The sequence below is a fragment of the Chrysemys picta genome, chromosome 6, assembly GCF_011386835.1.
Source record: "Chrysemys picta bellii isolate R12L10 chromosome 6, ASM1138683v2, whole genome shotgun sequence".
Lineage (NCBI taxonomy): Eukaryota > Metazoa > Chordata > Testudines > Emydidae > Chrysemys > Chrysemys picta.
This window is the reverse complement of record NC_088796.1, coordinates 27,433,535-27,453,375: the sequence shown is the minus strand read 5'-3', so window position 1 is coordinate 27,453,375 and position 19,841 is coordinate 27,433,535. Positions and strand designations below refer to the sequence as shown.

General features: G+C 37.8%; 1 protein-coding gene across 7 annotated transcripts in view; it reads left to right on the top strand.

Moving 5' to 3' along the window:
• The window catches only part of FYB1 (FYN binding protein 1), a 122,327-nt gene extending 103,525 nt beyond the window's left edge, over positions 1-18,802 (top strand). For all 7 annotated transcript variants that reach the window (XM_065598878.1, XM_008168697.4, XM_065598876.1 and 4 more), the window contains 6 exons: positions 666-735; positions 2,556-2,670; positions 6,326-6,488; positions 16,677-16,710; positions 17,931-17,962; positions 18,094-18,802. In XM_065598878.1, the coding sequence (XP_065454950.1) occupies positions 666-735; positions 2,556-2,670; positions 6,326-6,488; positions 16,677-16,710; positions 17,931-17,962; positions 18,094-18,116 (437 nt within the window). In that variant the 3' untranslated portion in view covers positions 18,117-18,802. The remainder of the gene's footprint in view (positions 1-665; positions 736-2,555; positions 2,671-6,325; positions 6,489-16,676; positions 16,711-17,930; positions 17,963-18,093) is intronic.
• The last annotated feature ends 1,039 nt before the right edge of the window (positions 18,803-19,841 follow it).

The following is a 19,841-nucleotide window of genomic DNA, read 5'->3' as shown; positions in this document are numbered from 1 at the left end:
GCTGCTGCCTAGAACCAAAACTTAAGCCTACATTTCCTGTAATCACTTTTTTTAGGCACTGACTGACTTGATGTGTTGATCAACAACTAATGCCTTTCTGCAAACGTATAGGGCTAGCTTCAAAGTATAATTTTGGGGCCTGATTCTCACTTATGCTATGGCCTCTTCCCACTGCTCTAACAGTGTAAAGTATAAAGTAGTCCAAAAGATAACATAAATTTGATTCATGTCTAGTAAAAGGCATCTTTATATTACCAGAGTGGTGTAAAATGGCCTTCGTGTGAATGAAAATCAAGCCCAAAATGCATACTTTGAGACAGCACAGTGGGAAATGACGTAATTAAATGGAAGATTAAAGGCCACTGCATTAACCAACATGTGCTAAAACTTGTTTAATCTTAAAAAGATTAAACTATCAGTGAATACCCATTGTTTATTATTAATAGTTTTATTCTGAAAATACTGGCTGATTTTAGTGTATATTTGTCCTGCATGGTGAGACAATCCACAATGAAAAGCTGTTTGTTAACTATAAAATATATGGATACACTTCATGCTGCAATTTATTGTCCTCTTTAACATACATTTTGTTACAGCGTGGGACTGTATCCACTAACCAAGGACTGCATACTAATCTTTCATTGTTTTGAACCCTGCTGTTTCAGATGCAGGAGACAATGATGTTTATGATGATGTAGAATCATCCGAATTCCCTCCTCCACCAATAGAAATTGGGTAAGTGAAAATAAAAGCTATACTTGTGGGAAAAGATTATATATGCTATGACACATTTTCAAAGTATTTGCTATGGCAAATTGTTACATTACTCAGCTTGTGTATCTTGTTTGCTGTTGCCAGGTACTGTAGTTTTCATTGCCTGGGTGTTGGCACTGTAAGTTAAAAGTTCAAATCCTGCATTTGCAGTTAAAACAATAATGAAATTAGGCTGCTAGAGTAAATAGGCTTTGCAACATGCCCTGAATTTCAACAAATTCAGGCTCTGTTGGCCCAAAGGGATAAATGAATTCCAGAGGCAAGGACTTCCTGCTGTAAATGCCCTGCCGTTAGTCTTTCTATTTAAACCTAGGGACTGACACCTTGAGCGCTATGTTTGATCTCAGCTGCTCCAGTATCATGTGAAGAGAGAATGAAATCATAGAATCATAGAATATTAGGGTTGGAAGAGACCTCAGGAGGTCATCTAGTCCAACTCCCTGCTCAAAGCAGGACCAACCCCAACTAAATCGTCCCAGCCAGGGCTTTATCAAGCCGGGCCTTAAAAGCCTCTAAGGTTACATCCCTAATGTATCCAGGACCCAAGCCACTTAGAGACTTACCGTATGCGTTATATTAACACCTGGTTTTGTACCTGGAGATGAACTGGCAGTCAGGGCAGAGATGTATTATACTAATATTATGTATTTTGATGTATTATACACCTGGATCAAAGATGTATTACGCCGCTTGCTGAGAGGACCAGTAACTAAACTAAACTACTCTGCCCTTGCTGACTTTTCATCATAGTCTTCAGTATAGCCCCAATAGAAAGCACCTCAGTAACCCAGTCTGGAGGTGACAAAGACACAGAACACTAACAACATCCACATACAAAGGAAGGACCTGACCCACCATTTCCAGGCTATTTCAGCAGCCTACCTGTGTGAAACATTCTGTGGTTTCTAGCCCTAGAAAGATCAGAAAGACAGGAGGTGGAGTCAAAGCTCAGCTTTCCAGAAGTGGAGGGATGGAGGGTGGCAAAGGAATTCAGTCTCTGCCACAGACAATCTGACAGCATCACAAACACGGAAATAACAATGGCACTCTAGGTGGACCTTGTGTATATTTGTGTGGTGTAGATTCCCTGGAATAGTGAGGCCATGTGTGGTCAGGGCTGGCTCTACCATTTTTGCAAAACAAAACAAAAAGCCGCTCGGACTGCCACCCAAACTGCCGAAGCAAAAAAAAACCAACCCAAACCCCCCCCCCGGACTGTGCCGCCCAAAGAATGGACGGAATGCCACCCCTTAGCATGTGCCGCTGCAGGCACGTGCTTCCTCCGCTGGTGCCTGGAGCCGACCCTGTGTGTGGTCACATAGGCTTAAGGCTGCTACTCTGTGAGAGGCTAAAACTAACGAGGCAGCTCCACAATGGAACAGTCATCCAGATTACTCAGCCTGTTTCACCAAGCATACATGTTCCCCAGAAAACCACATCCTTCATAGGGTTCTAAAATGGTGTGTCATTTATCTAATCTATAGTATGTAGGTGAGAGGTATCTTTTGAATCATTTTCTTATTTTGTGTGGGTAGCAGATAAATAACAGTCAGAACTCACATACACCTAATAAACATAGAAAAGAAAATATCCCTACTTTTTTATGCTTTTGAAAATCCAACTCTTAATGTGTAATGATTATCCATATTAGCACAGTAGGTGTAAAGGAAATCGATCAAAGACAAATGAAGTGTAAATGCAAGTTTACTGAAGTGTCTGAAAGTGTATCACATCCTATCACATGTTACTAATTGTGTTTTGTCTCTAATCTGGTGTTTTAGATCATCATTAATTATGAAATCTCTGAGCCTTGGAAGGGGTAAATCAGATGAGAAAGACACACGAAAGCTTAAAAAGATGGAAAAAGAGGAGAAAGAGTTCAGAAAAAAGTTTAAAGTAAGTCTTATTTGAATACAATCTAAAAATGAAAATACTTGCATAATTTATTCTCAAATTTTTAAAGTATCCATTGACTTCTTCGGCCACTGAAAGGTAAAGTACTCATTTTTGGAGCTCACGTGATCAGCTTAAATGGAATAATATTTACTGTACTTCACTCAATATTTTAAACATAGCTTTAAAAATTCCACTCATCAGCATTGATTTCTCCCCCTAAATGTTGATCTTGCAAAGCTTTACATAAGAAATCCCATCAATTTCAATGGGATTACTACAGCAAGCAAATATATTCTGCATGAACAAAGGTTTTCAAGGACAAGGCTTATCTCAGTTAAGTCAATAATTGATTAACAATGAAATAAAAAGAAATAAAATCAAAGCAGTTTTGAGTTACACAGAGTCAGTGAGTGCTTGTAATAATTGATAATTTACATCTTCAGAGTGCTGAGCAAAGTTAGATAGTTGATCCTCACAAGCACCTTTTGAAGTAGCAAAATATTACTATCCCCACTTCTATAGATGATGGAACTGACCCAGAGAGGTGAATTCTGAGGTGCTGAGATCCTCAGTTTTTCTGAATTAATCAGGGGTTATGGGTGCTCAGCACCCTAGAAATCGTAAGTGACTTGTCCAAATCAATCTGAAAACTCAGATTAGAACTCAGGAGATTCTGTAGCCAACTCTTCAGTCAGGGAATTGACCTGCTTCAGACTTTGGCTTTCATCCATCTGACACCCTTTTTGGTAAAGTTAAATTAAACTGCAGATGTTATATTAACATAAAATCTATATATCTTTTAGTTGTGTGTTCCTGTGGCAACTCTAGCTCTTTCAAATGACAGTTTAGGAACAAAGGTTAGTGCAATGATGTAGACTTGTTTATGTTCAGACCTACTGGATAAGGGCAGCAATTTTCAGTGTTGCTTAGACCTGTCCTGCTGCCATCTGAAATCAATGGCAACTTAGGCCAACGCTCAGGACCTTAGAAGTATAGTAATTGGTACAAGATTAATTTACATTGTGAGGGCTTCTGCCTTATGTCTGACACTACCACAGTAGGCACAAATTAGTAATAACAGTACAATTCACACAGACTCGTCATTTATTGTATCATTTTAATTAAAGGATATTTTTTTGCTTTGTGGTACGCAAAACATTAAACAGCTGCTGCAATTAATAACTGAAATAGGCTGTAGGCATTAAAAGAGAGCTAGATACATTAATGAAGGTTAAGTCCATTAATGGCTATTAGCCAGGATGAGTAAGGAATGGTGTCCCTAGCCTCTGTTTGTCAGAGGGTGGAGATGGATGGCAGGAGAAAGATCACTTGATCATTACCTGTTAGGTTCACTCCCTCTGGGACACCTGGCATTGGTCACTGTCGGCAGACAGGATACTGGGCTGGATGGGCCTTTGGTCTGACCCAGTATGGCCGTTCTTTTGTTCTTATTTAATCAGTCTCAAAAACTATATGATGCAGGTATGCTGCAAAGTAATAAAGATCGTTCCTCTTACACAATAAAAGCACAAGAATGGCTCTACTGGGTCAGACCAATGGTCCATCTAGCCCTGAATCCTGTCTTCCGACAGCGGCCAATGCCAGATGCTTCAGAGGGAATGAATAGAACAGGGCAGTTATCGAATGATCCACCCCCTGTCGTCCAGTCCCAGCTTCTGGCAGTCAGAGCTTTAGGGACACCCAGAGCATAGAGTTGCCTCATTGACCATCTTGGCTAATAGCCATTGATGGGCTTATCCTCCACGAATGTAGCTAATTCTTTTTTGAACCCATTCTTACTTTTGGCCTTCCTATCTTTTAACCAGTTACTGATCCATGAGAGGACCTTCCCTCTTATCCCATGTCTGCTTACTTTGCTTAAGAGCCTTTGGTGAGGGACCTTGTCAAAGGCTTTCTGAAAGTCCAAGTACACTGTATCCACAGGATCACCCTTGTCCACATGTTTGTTGATCCATCAAAAAATTTTACAGATTGATGAGGCATGATTTTCCTTTACAAAAGCCGTGTTGACTCTTCCCCAACTATATATCTGATAATTCTGTTCTTTACTATAATTTCAACCAATTTGCCTGGTACTGAAGTTAGATTTTCTGGCCTGTAATTGCCAGGATTGCCTCTGGAGCCTTTAAAAAAAAATCAGCATTACATTAGCTATAAACCATAAAATAATGTTTGCCAGTATTTTACACACTTGGGACATGGATACAAACTGAATAAAATTGGTGCTTTTCTTGACAGTCTCAACACAGTGGCGAAGGACTGAACGATCTGTGTTCTGATTTTTAGAGTGATTCATCCAGCTCTGAGCTGGAGCAGATTGGAAAACAGTGGGGGAAGTCTGCATTGCCACTGCCTGTGCTGTACCTGTTTGTCTGATGAAAGATGATTTCACTCTCCACCTATGCCAGTTCAGCAACCTTTGCTAACACAAAAATTTCCCTACAAAAATTTAGAAATGAGTACAATTATTCAAAGGCAGCTGAATAATTGTGTGAAAGGAGTAGCCTATTGGGAAAGAAGTGATTTTATTAGGTACACCTCATGTCAATAAGAGTTTGTCATTTGTGATTTTTTGACTGACTTGGATAAAATATATGGCATCTCATTCATCCACACCAAAGGTTGACTTTCAAACACTTTGACATGCAGTTGCATTCTTTATTTGTATCAGCAAATTGGGTACTTACATATGCAAATGGCTTTGCAGATGACATCAATTTGCTATCCCATACTCATAGAGACATGCAAGCCAAAATCAAATGATCCAGGCGGCTAGGCCTATGCACAATTAGTGGGATTAAAAATCAGCACCAAGAAAACTAAAACCATGAGAATTAACCCACAACAAGAAACACCAATAATCTTTTCTGGAGCTGACATAAAAAAATCCAATATTTCACATATTTTGGCAGCATTGTAAATTTCACAGGTAGAACAGACATTAAAGCCAGAATATCAAAAGACAGACATGCCTTTGTAATGCTAAAGTTGATCTGGAGAAACATAAATTTTGCCCTCCAGATTAAATTTCAAATATTTAACACCATTGTCAAGTCAATATTAATATATGGCACTGAAACTTGGAGACTTATTAAGACCTTACAATCTAAACTCTAAGTTTTCATAAACAACTGCCTTAGACAAATCCTCAATATCAGATGGCCAGTAAAAGAACACAAATGAACTCTGGAGGACAAAACAAACCGATAGGACAGGAAATTATGGAACAAAAATGGAGATGTCTAGGACATACATGGAGGAAAGATCTGAATAATATAACAAGATAGACATAGGACTGGAACAGCAGAGCCAGGGCAACAAGCAATGAGGGAAACCAAGAATAACATAGAAACACACAACAGAAGCAGAACCAAAAGCCATCAAAATAATATGGGAAGAAGCTAAGACTGCAGCAGCAGGAGATCAGCAAAGATGGAAAGCCCTATGTTCTGCATGGAATAAAGAGATGTGTAAGAGATGTGCAGTCAGAAATATAGATACCATAACAGCGCACACAATTACTTGCCTAAGTGTCTGAAAACCAGACCATAAGTGTTAAGAGACTGTAACATAATGTATAAGAGACTATAAAGCTTGTGTTTGCATCTTGCATCTCTTTATTTTGTTTTTGCAGTTTGAAGGTGAAATTAGAGTTCTTTATTCTACTACGATTATCGCAGATCTGCCGTCTAAAAAATGGGGAGCAAAAGACTTACAAGTGAAACCAGGGGAGTCAGTTGAAGTTATACAAATCCTAGATGATGCCAAGGTCCTGTGTAGGAATGAAGAAGGAAAATGTAAGTTATATAACACATGGTACAACATGACACGTATTGTGGAACAAACTGGCAAGTAGAGAATAATAATTTACTGCATAACATCACTCATGTAACTAAAAGAACCACAACCTTGTTATGATCAAGCACTGACTGATGATCGCTTTTTCTGTTTGCTGTATGGCTGAGAGCATATAGATTATTTGTTGTTATTATTTTGTTATTACTTACAGTAGTGCCTACACAAATGCATGATAAGAGACTATGCTTGTCCTAAAAAGGTTACCAGCTAAATAGACAAGACAGATCAGGGTGAGAGAAAGGCAGCATTATTATTTAATTAAATATTAGTTTGCATTTCCCAAGATTAACAGGTTTTGTCTGCTACTCAGAGCTCTCCATTTGTCATATAGAGTAAAACTAAAATTTCATATAGAATTTAATGAAGCAGTAGGGGCCAAATTCACCCTCCCTGCACCTCCAGTGTTAGATCTCCTACAATTCACCTATACGAGGACTAGTGATGGTGGTCCCACTTGCCCTCATGCTGGATTTCTATTGTGAGGCAGGTAGATTTAATCCTTGCAGCAGGCTCTATGTGAGCACCACCCGGGAGTTCTCCACTCAGCAGATCTTAATCACATGTCCTCCCTGGCCAGTGCTGTCTGTTGTTAGGGGTTCAGAAAGCAGCTGCAGCCAGACATCCTAGAAAAATGTCTTGGCTTCTTCTGTCTGTCTGGCAGAAGCTGGTATGTCCCTTATGTAAATTTGGCCCATGTATTGATGGTTTTGAATCCTCCAGATATATTTAATTACCCTACTTTATAAAATTCTCAAATCAGTAGAAATTCATGTTGTTTATAAAAAGATGGTTGAATAGGCTGCAGGTATACAACACTGCTTTTCCAGCTGCCCTCCTCGTCCACTCTCCCAGCCCATGCCATGGGCTAAAACAGTGACTTTTACCCTTTCATATCTCTTATGTGGGGATTACTGGTCACTGGATCTACATAAGCATGGACCTTTCTTCTGGCATGTCCACTCTGTTCCCCATGTACCAGCCTGTTCTAACTGGGAGCAGAGTCTTCTCCCCAGGACACATGGAGGTGTGGAAGGCTCCCCGGCATGGCTGCATGTGGGTTTTCCAAAATGTGGACAGGCCTCTGGCCTGGGCTCTTCCCCAATGGGTGACTTTCATTGTAGCGTTTTTCTAAATAGATCATCAACAACAAAACAGAAAATAGTTTGTGGTGTCAGTTTTACCTATGGATTTCTTCAAACCCTTTGATTGTTTGACTAATGACAGAAGCTGCTACTCTACTGTGCACAAAGGAATGAAAACAAACAAACAAAAGCACCTTCACTGAAAACCCCTGAACAAATCCCTGTCAACTTCCACATTAATAAGTGGCTGTAAGGCCAGAACCTAGTGCATTGAAGTCTATTGCACTTTTGTCATTGATTTTAGTGGGAATAGCTTCATGCCTTTTAAAGAATAATTATGCTTTAAGGCAATGGGTAGAACAGTCCAAATTCTGTGTCAATTCTATTAACTTCAGTGGAATTGCAGAGGATGTAAAGTAGCACACACTGTGATCCAATCACTTCTTCTAATATTACATGATTATGCTAGATGGGATTCAGTTGTGAATCTCAAATGCAGATTTTAAGACTCTGCTAATTTTCTAGACATTTGAAAATTCAACTTGATTTTTATAATTTCCTTGTTAGTGAATTCACCCCAGCTAAAGGTATTATGATACATGCACACCTATAGGGTCAAAAAGATTTTATGAAATTAAATTTGAATATAGCTAAGGTTATGATTTTTTCACGAAGGTTGCGGAAGTCATGGAATCCATGACTTCCAGCGACTTCTGTGAATTTGCCCCAGCGGCCAGGAGCTGCCCAGGAGGGAATCCCATAGCTCCCAACTACCGCAGGTGGCAGGGGGACCCACAGCTCCTGGCTGCCCTGGGCAGTGGGGAACCCCTTATCTCCAGGCTGCTGCGGATGGCGGGGCCGCAGTCCTGACTGGAGCGCCGAGTCACCGCGGACAGCGGGGGTATCCCAGAGCTCCTGGCTGCCATGGGCAGCGGGGGGACCCTGGAGATTCTGGCCTCCACAGGTGGCAAGGGGACCCTGGAGCTCACAGCCTCCGTGGGCGGCAGGAAGACCCCAGACTTCCAAGCCACCACAGGTGGTGGGGGACCCTGCATCTCCAAGCCCCCACAGGCAGTGGGAACCCCCAGAGTTCAGAGCAGGCCCCCGCAGCTGCCCAGCTTCTCCAGGAAATGTGGGGACCCCACACCTAAGCTCCCCATTTTGTCATGGATATTTTTAGTAAAAGTCACGGACAGACCATGGGCTTCCATGAATTTTTCTTTTTTGCCCGTGACCTGTCCGTGATTTTTACTAAAAATATCCATGACAAAATCTTACCCTTAAATATAGCCAATACTGACTAAAGCAATAAAGTTGGTATTTCTCACAACGAAAATAAAATTATAACAAATATACTACAGTAAAACATCTGTGAAATCCATGGTAGCAAAACTCAGCAGTTAAGGACTTTTCTTGTCACTTTTTCTCTTTGCACACCGATTTCCTCCATTTAATTTTTAACTTTCTCAAATGCTACTGTACCTACATACTTACTTATATACTACTTACCTACATAGATCAACACATATTCTCATCTTGGTGCACAAGGAGTGACAATTATAGGGACAGATACTTCTCTCAGTTATCTGGTATAAATGTAGAATAACCACATTGAAGGTATTAGAAGAATTCTATGGATCACATTTTCATTAACCCTGCTCTCTGGGCCAGATTCAAAGTCAATGGCAGACTTTCCATTCACTTCAGTAGACTTTGTTTCAAATTGGCAGCCTAAAGGGACCTTAAAGTGTTTGTAAATGTAATTTATGTCCACTTTTAGGTCCCTTTATACTGCCACAGTGTTGTAAAGAGCCCTTGGTGCAAATAAGAATACATTTTTACCAGATAAACGAGAGCAGAGTTTTACCCACAGGCACCTATATTCACATATCATGTAAAATACACAAAAGGAAACAAAGTAGTTTTAAAACCCAGTACGTTTTGATATGTAGCTTTTGAGCCACATTTCCCCATGAAGAAAGAAATGCAGTATAGGCGGGAGCAATGTCAAACAGACTCAGAGACCAGAGATCTGCAGGAAATCCTAGTTCCTACATCATGAGTCCAGCCTCCAGCAATAGTAGCACAACCATTTATTGGGTACTATGGGTTGCATTGCTACATTTGAGTACAGTATTGCACCCTGTGACTTCAAGTGGGGGAAAAGTTGCAGGAGCCAATGAACTATTTGAGAAACAGCAATCCTGCTCTCTTGCGAATGTGCCTAATAAAGAAAGTTAGTGGCCCGCTACACCAACATAATCACTCCACCTCCATGAGAGGCGTAGCGCTTATGTCAATGTAGTTAGGGGGAGACAGTGTCCATATAGACACTGCATTTCTTACCTCCGTTGTTGGCTGTCAGCCCAAGTGGGTCTGACAGCTGAAGCCCTCCACCCTGCCCCAGCGCTGACAGCCCAAGCTGTCGACCAGGCCCTGGATGAGTCCTGTGCTTGGCTGACAGCTTGGGCTGTCAGTGCTGGGACGGCAGAGGGGATGGTTATGAGACTGCTGTCAGCGGCGGGGGGGCCAGCTGTGAGCACCATGTGGGGCTGACAGATGAGGCTGTCAGGCCCAGGGCTGCCGTACTCCAGGTGCTGGTGTCGCACAATACCCCACATCAGCAGTTGGAAGTGATCCTAGTGAGGACGCACACTACCAAAAGAAGGAGCCAGTGTGGTTGTGAACCACTGCTTCAATTACCGTGGTGGCTGTGCATCGACTTATGTTGTCTTAATTTTGTAGTGTACACAAGCCCTTAGTCCCTACTCAGCTAGAGTCAAGAGCAGACAAAGTCTTTAAAAGAACTCCTGTTTTTATGCCAGTGACATCCCTAGTAATGAAAACTGAGGAAAGAGAAATGGTAAAATTCTAAATAGATAGATCTGCTTGTAATTGGAGTTAGTTTCATTTAGTCAGTCATGTGAGTAAAAATGTGCATGATTGGGTCCTTCAGATCATTAGAAAGACAGCTGTAGTTAAATATGTGAATGAATAAGTTATGGTAGTGGTTATTTAAATAACCACTCTTCATGACTCTCATTATATTAATACAGGCAAGATTAAAGCATAAATATTTTACCTAATACATCTTTAATCAAATATTAAAGGTGTAGGAAAATGAGTCATATTAATGACAACAAGATTCCATGTGCCTTTTTCAAAGCATTCCTTTTCTAACTTTAGTTCAGGAGCTTTAGGAACCCAGATTAAACAAAAGAACTGATAATTTGGTTGCTAACTTCTTTACCAAGAAGCTGCCATTTGATAATTAGTTAAGAACTGTGTCACTAACCTGTAGCTGTTAACTTTGGAGATTTAATTAAAGAAGTTTATTTTTAAATGTGATTGTATTCATTTAACTATTAACCGTAAGAAATTGAGGCTAAAGCAGATCTCAGAAATCTGAATAGCATCCAAATAATGACTATTATATTAATGACAGTATTTGGTCCTGCCATGTGGGCAGGGGACTGGACTTGATGACCTCTCGAGGTCCCTTCCAGTCCTAGAATCAAGGACTACTCCGAGCTATTCTTTCAGGTTGTCTGCAGACTCAGGCAGACATCACCCTGTCAGCTACATTTGGTTCACATTTGGAAGGTTTTCTTTACAACAATGAAAGCTTCAAACTTCTTTTTTTAACAGAAGCTGTAATTCTACAGAATCTGAATATGGCTTGTTGGCCACACAAATACATCAGCGGGGCTGGATCCTTCCCAGACACTGGGTAGTTGACATCCCTGATTGAGAGGTTTCAGACTATGGATTCAATATTGCTGAATGTTTCTTTACTCTCAGGGCCACCTCAGCACAATTTAGAGCAGCTCCGAGCTCTAAGTTGTGCTGGGCCAGACCACCTCCCCTGCCAGCCCCAAGATCAAGGCAATTCAAATGTGTTGGAAAGCCATCTTTGCCTTCCTTTGAGTCTTGGGCTGAGCAGAACTTGGCCAGACCTGAGAATGTAGTCCTTAACATTTAAACTTCCCATGAAATACAAATACTAATTCTCTGTTATTTCATAATCTGACTAATTACTTTTTAAAAGATTTTTCCATTGAGTGTCTCTATTCCTAGTTCAACAATAGCTGTAGATGTATCTGGTTCTCTAAGATTTGATTTTGCATTGGCAAAATTTCTTCACTATAGCAAAATGGCAACTCTGCTATAGTTAAGGTTGAAAGTCATTTAATATTTAAAGAATGACTAGTCTAAGTGCTCTAAAATCCACTTGCTTACTTGGATTGCACTCATGGACATGCAAGATGGGGTTAGTGGTTCAAATTTGGGTTCATTTGAGCAATGGGTTCCCAAGATACAGTCTCCCTAAAAAGGAACCTTTAAATTAGTACCAAACTTTTGCTTCTCTACATGTACTATTGTTGATCTACATGTAAGCAGATCTTGTTATAGGTTCTCTTTTCTGCCAGCAACTCCCAAATTATGGTATCAATCTCTATTGCTAGTGTTACTCCCAAATTTAGGCTTTTGGGTGCCCCTAGAATAACTTGCCTATTGCCCCCTTAATCTGCTCTTCCTGGAGTTTGGGTATCCAGGGTAGCTAAGGAAACACTTGAAGGACACAGATGTAACCTTCCGCTAAAGTGATTGACACAAGTTGTATATTTTCCAAAACAAAGTATCTTTTTATTAATGTAAGTAATAATCCCTACTATAATGTAATCTAAAATCCTAAATAAGATACAAATCCCTTATTGCAAGTTAAAGAGCATTTAAACCACAATAGCATACAGTTTAAATGATTCTAAGCGATGCGCTCTATTACAGGTGATCAGTCTGCAATAGATCACTGACAACAATTCTTAACTTATATTTTAAGTTTTACATTAGAAAATTATAATTAACAACAATTCATTTACACATTCACTCATACTAAGTATACTATACTTATGCTAAACAATAGTTAAAAATAAGCTTACTGTCCGGTGATTTTGCTGCATTGTTACAAATGTTGCTGCTACTTGCTACTGAAGTGGCTTTTCTCAGCAGTGTTCTTCTCAGGATTCTAAACTCTCTCTCTATGGAACCCTTCGATCTTCTCAGCAACTCTTCTGTTTGCTTAGTAAGCCCTTGGATCTTTCTTCTTGCTCCTTTCCAGCAGCTCTTCTCACTGTTCCTGACTGACCTCTTTGCCTGCTCTCCAATCTCTTTCTCCCTCAAGTGTCTTAACTTCCTGCCTTATATACTGTTTTATCAGAGTTTTTTTTATAGTGCTATTCTTAACCCCTATTGAGCATACTTACTAACACACATTATCTCATCTTCAGACTCTACATGCTCATCGCCATATATTATCTCATTTTGCACATGCTCACTCATTTTGTTTCTACTTCATAGCCATGATTACTTTATCTGACCCCACTGCTTATGTTCTAGGCCATATACTTTGTGGCCATACCTCGTTTTATTCTGCATTAACTGGGCATGGTCCAAATTTGACCTACTTAGCTGATTTTTGTAACAAGCATGTTCATGATCTGCAGCTTCCATTTTAGAGTGGAGTGACTCCTGCTTATTCAGAATAGAGATTAGTCATACAAAATGGAGGATAGAGAGTTTCTCTAGTAACACTAGCAACTCTTTGATACCATTGTTTGCGAGTTGCTGCAGAAGAGAAAACTTATAACAAGAACTACCTTTTTGTAGATCAACAGTAGTATATGCAGAGAAGACTTAAGTTTGGTATTAATTTAAAGGCACAGTGACAATTCTGCTAGATTTTATGTTATTATAAGAGTTCTAAAACTTTACACTAAAATTCTATGTATTTTAGGGATCCATATAGTCTGCCATCTGAACAGGTTTTGAAATGAGTTTGCTTCCTTGTGTCTTGTATGCAGTCAAGGTGACATCTCTTCTAATTGGATTTGAGTCATCAGATACTGTAGTGTAGGGGTAATCTAAACCAAATTAGACAAAATAATTATGGACTGACTCTCCCCAAGGACTGAAATGAATTGGGAATCTTGGGAATTTCTCCTTCATAACTGATCCTCCAATAGTGCTCAGATACTATAGGGATTAGCATTATATATGAATTAGAATACCAGATATTTTTTACCAAAGTCAGCAAGACATTTTTTCAAAGGGATTAAAATATCCTGTGTGGTGTTGTCTCTTGATCCAGCAGTAACGGAAGAAAATGTTATTTTTATTCATTGATGAAAAGCTCTTCTCAATTTATTTTATATTCTTATATTTTGAGTTTTTTATTGATCTTGTCTATTAACAAAGTTCAAACAATTATAGTCACCCAATAAATTAACTTTTCCACACAACTCCAAGAATATTTTTGTCCCAGGAACAAGACACATTTCCGTTACTTAGGCCTGACAAATACATTTTTAAAAGTGCCATTTTTATTTTCTGGTCCAGTACAGCAGTCACAGTAGTTTCTGTTATCATTCACCACAATATGAGTGTGTCCATCTCTCTGTATATATATATAAATCAATTTGTCTTAACAATACTTTGAAAATAAAAAATTAGGGCTGTCAAGTAGGGCTGTCGAAAAAATTAATTGCAATTAACCATAGTTTTAATCACACTATTAAACAATAGAATACCAATTGAAATGTATTAAGTATTTTTGGATGTTTCTCTACATTTTCAAATATATTGATTTCAATAACTTTATATTATTTTATTACAAATATTTGCACTGTAAAATGGTAAACAAAAGAAATGGTATTTTTCAATTCACCTCACACAAATACTGTAGTGAAATTTCTTTATCATGAAAGTGCAACTTACAAATGTAGATTTTTTTGTTAGATAACTGCACTCAAAAACAAAACAATGTAAAACTTTAGAGCCTGCAAGTCCACTCAGTCCTACTTCTTGTTCAGCCAATCACTAAAACAAACAAGTTTCTTTACATTTACAGGAGATACAATGTCACCTGAAAGTGAGAACAGGCATTTGCATATCACTTTTGTAGCTGGCATAACAAGGTATTTATGTACCAGATATGCTAAACATTCATATGACCCTTCAAGCTTTGGCCACCATTCCAGAGGACAAGCTTCCATGCTGATGACACTTGTTAAAAAAATAATGCGTTAATTAAATTTGTGACTGAACTCCTTGGGGGAGAATTGTATGTCTCCGGCTCTGCCATATATTTTATGTTATAGCAGTCTCAGATGATAATCCATCACATGTTGTTCATTTTAAGAACACTCACAGTAGATTTGACAAAACACAAAGAAGGTACTGATGTGAAATTTCTAAAGATAGCACTCAACCAAGGTTTAAGAATCTGAAGTACCTTCCAAAATCTGAGAGGGACGAGTTATGGAGTATGCTTTCACAAGTCTTAAAAGCGTAACACTCCAATGCAGAAACTACAGAACTCGAACCACCAAAAAAGAAAATCAATTTTCTGCTGGTGGCATCTGACTCAGATAATGAAAATGAACATGTATTAGTCCGCACTGCTTTGGATCATTATCGAGCAGAATCTGTCATCAGCATGGATACATGTCCTTTGGAATGATGGATGAAGCATGAAGAGACATAGGAATCTTTAACACATCTGGCATGTAAATATCTTGCAACACCGGATACAACAGTGCCGGGTTAAATGCCTATTCTCACTTTCAGGTGATATTGTAAACAAGAAGCAGGCAGCATTCTCTCCTGCAAATGTAAACATACTTGTTTGTCTGAGTGATTGGCTGAACAAGAAATAGAACTGAGTGGACTTGTAGGCTCTAAAGTTTTACAATGTTTTGTTTTTGAATGCATTATTTTTTGTACATAATTCTACATTTGCAAGTTCAACTTTCATGATAAAGTGATTGCACTACAGTACTTGTATTAGGAGAATTGAAAAATTCTTTTTCTTTTGTTTTTTACTGTGCAAATATTTGTAATCAAAAATAAATATAAAGTGAGCCCTGTACACTTTGTATTCTGTGTTGTAATTGAAATCAATATATTTGAAAATGTAGAAAACACCCAAAAATATTTAAATAAATGGTATTCTATTATTGGTTAACAGCTTGATTAATCACGATTAATTTAATCGCTTGACAGCCCTATAAAAATTAATGGTAGGTTTCAGAGTAGCAGCTGTGTTAGTCTGTATCCGCAAAAAGAACAGGAGTACTTGTGGCACCTTAGAGACTAACAAATTTATTAGAGCATAAGCTTTCGTGGACTACAGCCCACTTCTTCGGATGGGCTGTAGTCCACAAAAGCTTATGCTCTAATAAATTTGTTAGTCTCTAAGGTGCCACAAGTACTCCTGTTCTTTTTATAAAAATTAATGAATACTGAGACTAAATTCAGGTTATTGACGCAATCAAGAAAAGGAGCCTCATTTAATCATGTAGTTTTACACTGTACTGTACAGATATCTCTTAATTATTAGGTAAGCTTCTATTAAACACCATTAAATTACTTTAATGAGGCTACTCTTGTGAGTGGGAGTATGGGTGTAACAGTCTGGCTCTAAGTGTATCTACTGATGAGTCTGAGTCACCTTTTGTGGATTGACAGGTAGTTTTGCAGCCCGAGCCTGCAGGTATTCAGTCTTTTTGAAACATCTGGTAAAAGAAAATGTTATTTGGTTACAAGACACATTTTGTAAATACTGTTAAAACTTGTGCAATCTGACATTATTTCACACATCTGCTAAGTAACACTAGGTGTCTGAGCAATGGAAATTCATTACAATGACATGAAAAATTACAGCTTATGTGCCTGTACGGTGCATAGCATAATGGATCCCTGATCTCTGATTGTGACCTCTAGGTGCCACCATAATATACTACTACTACTGCTACTTCTCATAATAATAATAATAATTAATGATCAATTAATCACTTTAAATTGATTTCAGTATCATGTGTGTAAATTCTCCATAATTACAACCTCTTCCTTTTTACTGTACCGTGGGTATATACGGTACATTTCTATTTTATGTATTAAAAAATGCCCTTCTCTGGGGAACACAAGAAATATAACGTAAATTGAAATTGAAATTAAATATATATATATGTATATTTAATTTTACAGATGGCTATGTCCCGAGACGCAGTTTAGTGGAGAAGTAAGTACTAAATGATCTTCTGGAAACTTGTCATAACATATTCAGTTTTGCTGTTAACTACTCATTGTACAACTAAAAGTGAAAATAAAATATTTTATTGTATGAGTTTATTGCTAGATTGGTTATGAAGCTTATCCTTCCCACATTTGTGTTTGAAATTATCTACGGAACCACTCCTGTATTATTGACTAAGCACTGAAAAATTCAGGACTCAGCACTGAAAAATTACACAAAACACATCTTAATCCATAATTTGAATATTATAATAACCATTATTTAACTGCACATTAATTAAAATGATGGCAATTTCAAATGTTTAAATATATTAGACCAATTTCTCCTCTAGTTTTCTTCTGTATAATTCCACTGGGGCTGCACAGGTGTAACCCAAAGCAGAATTTGGCTCAGTATTTCTGCTTCCAATACACAGTCTATTGCACTGGGTTCAGCATTTAGGGTCTGATCCAAAGCCCATAAAAGTAAATGGGAGTCTTTCCATTGACTTCAGTGGTGTGTGGATCAGGCCCTTAAACACCAAATTAGATGACAGATTTAGGCCTCAACCCTGCACCCACTTATACATGCACTTAACTTTAAACATGTGAGTTGTCCCGTTAAAGCCAATGGGACTATTCAATTACATAAATAAGTGCATAAGTAAATAACTTGTTTTGAAAATATACTCTTTGGAGAGTATGTACTATTTGTAGATGGACATTAGCTAAATGTGTTGTCTAGCATTTACTTTCTCCAGTCCCGTTATTATATTGCTGAGCATCTTTTGAGAAAGTTAAGGATATGATGATTCCCTCTACTACTGTTTTCATTTATTGGTTAAAAAAATAAAATTAAAATCAATGACCATTTCATTTTAAATGAACATTTTGTAAAAGTAGCCACAAAAATGATAATTTTTTAAAATCATAATTTTTTCTTACATTATTGTTTGAAAAAAGCCATTTTCTAAAAAATGTTATCCATGTCTATTCTTAAGTTCCTTGAGTATGTTGTCCTCTCCACCTGTGTTGATTTCAGAATGATCCTTCCAAATATAGAAATATCTGAAGTCTGTGTATAAATACGGTATTTCCTTAACCATGTTTAATTACTTGATATGGGTCTAGACCATGCTACCTGATTTTGTATGTACTTGCAAATGATAATATATATTATATGAGTTTTTTAAGATAAAATATATTTTTCTCTTTCTAAATTCACAGTGATGGAGATATCTACGATGATATTGCTGATGGTAAGTTGCACATTTCAAACAATATAGTAATTGTTACATGTAATGTAGCTGAAATGAATCACTTTTTAAAATCTATGTAGTAGTAAATTATTATACAATACTAATATTTTTGCATTTTCTTTCCCATTCAGGTTGCATCTATGATAATGATTAATCTTGAATATTGGTAAAGTGTGAGCTTCATTGGGGGTAATATCTCCTCTGGATTTCCAGTTGGCATAAAACATCACCAAAGCTGATTAGTCACAAGCTATGGCTATCATCAGTGATTACCCTTCTACATGTACCAAATATTGGTTAACCTGTGTCGAACATTAGATCTTTTGGATTTATTGCTTTGAATGGCACTTTCTCTTTGTCATGTATCAACACAACTAAAATTTGGGTAATCTGAACTGAAATTAAAGTTTTCATCAAATGTGTCCTTTCTGCCTCTGCCACAGTCCACTGGTCCATATAAAAACAATTCCTCAGGCAACTTCACCCAGAGATGCCAATTCACTGCTACGAAGGATATGTGGGCCAGTAGGCCCTGATGGCATGGACTGCCCACTTTGTGGAGGACAGCATCATGAAAAGAATTGTAACCACCAATGGTAGGCATCATTGTTGGGAAAGCAGGAAATAGAAGTGGGTGGCAAAGAAGCCAATATATCCTTGACCCAATATTCCAATTTTAATAATCAGGGTTAATGTGATAAACATGGCCATGTGCCTCCACTGCTAAAGTTTTATACTGTACCAGTAATAGACTGTAGTTCTCTAAAATGATCATTAAATGTTTCATGTGTTATTTTTGAATACATAATAATTACACAATAATAAACATAATTTATCGGGTTTTTTTATGTGTCTTATGTACAGCACTCTGAGATACTAGCCATGGAAGGCTCTCCTTAACTATATAGTACATCATTGTTATTCAGCAGATTTTCAGGATGTTTATCCTAAGGTTTTACTCTCTGTTTAGTTTAAAGGGAAATTGCCAAGTCATTATTGTAGTTTAGGCATGAAAATCTACTTCTTATAATTGTATAATCTGATGGGATATAGCCTCTTCATTTAATATAGATACATAGTCTGAAATTGCAACATTTTGATGCTGAGATTTTTCTTCTAAATATTGCTTTCTTACACTAGAGTCAGCTAAATGAAGGAGCACAATTTAATTAACAAAACCTATTTCTAAAACTGCCAGCTTCATTGATGATGCTATTATACAAATAAGCAAGTCTTTATAGTAAAATAAGTATGTAATAATGATTAGTATTGATTTGCACTTATTAGTATCAGGATCAATTGAGAAAATACAATAATATTAACAATGAATCCCAAACATAGAAGAACAAAATGTTTAGAAAATGAGATTTTATTTGTAGCTTCTCAGGTCTTGTCTACATTGGAAATTTTGGCCATCAGTAACCAGCTAACACCAGTGTAGTAGGATTAGTGCAAAGCCCTAATGAAGACAGGCAAAACTGCTATAAACTATGACTTGCAATAGTGCAGTTTACCCCTGCTTGAAACCAAAGTAAATAAAAGTTATTGCTTATAGTAGTTAAGCCTGCATACACCAGGGTGAAATCTTGGCTCAGTGGGAGATTTACCACTGATTGCAGTAGAGCCAGGATTTCACCCTAGGGCTTGGACTAGGACAGCTACAGCAGTTATTGTCCGTAATAAATCTCCTCTGTAGACAAGGCATAGAAGGATATCAAGTATAAAATTAAATAGAACAAATTTGAATGATGTTTAGTAGCAAACATGATTTAATATCACATAACCACCTGTAAGCCTTAGTCTAAATAATCTTTAAAAATCACAGATTTTTATACTCTGGAGCCAGTTTTGAAGTTTTGCACTCAATTAGAGCCTCCAG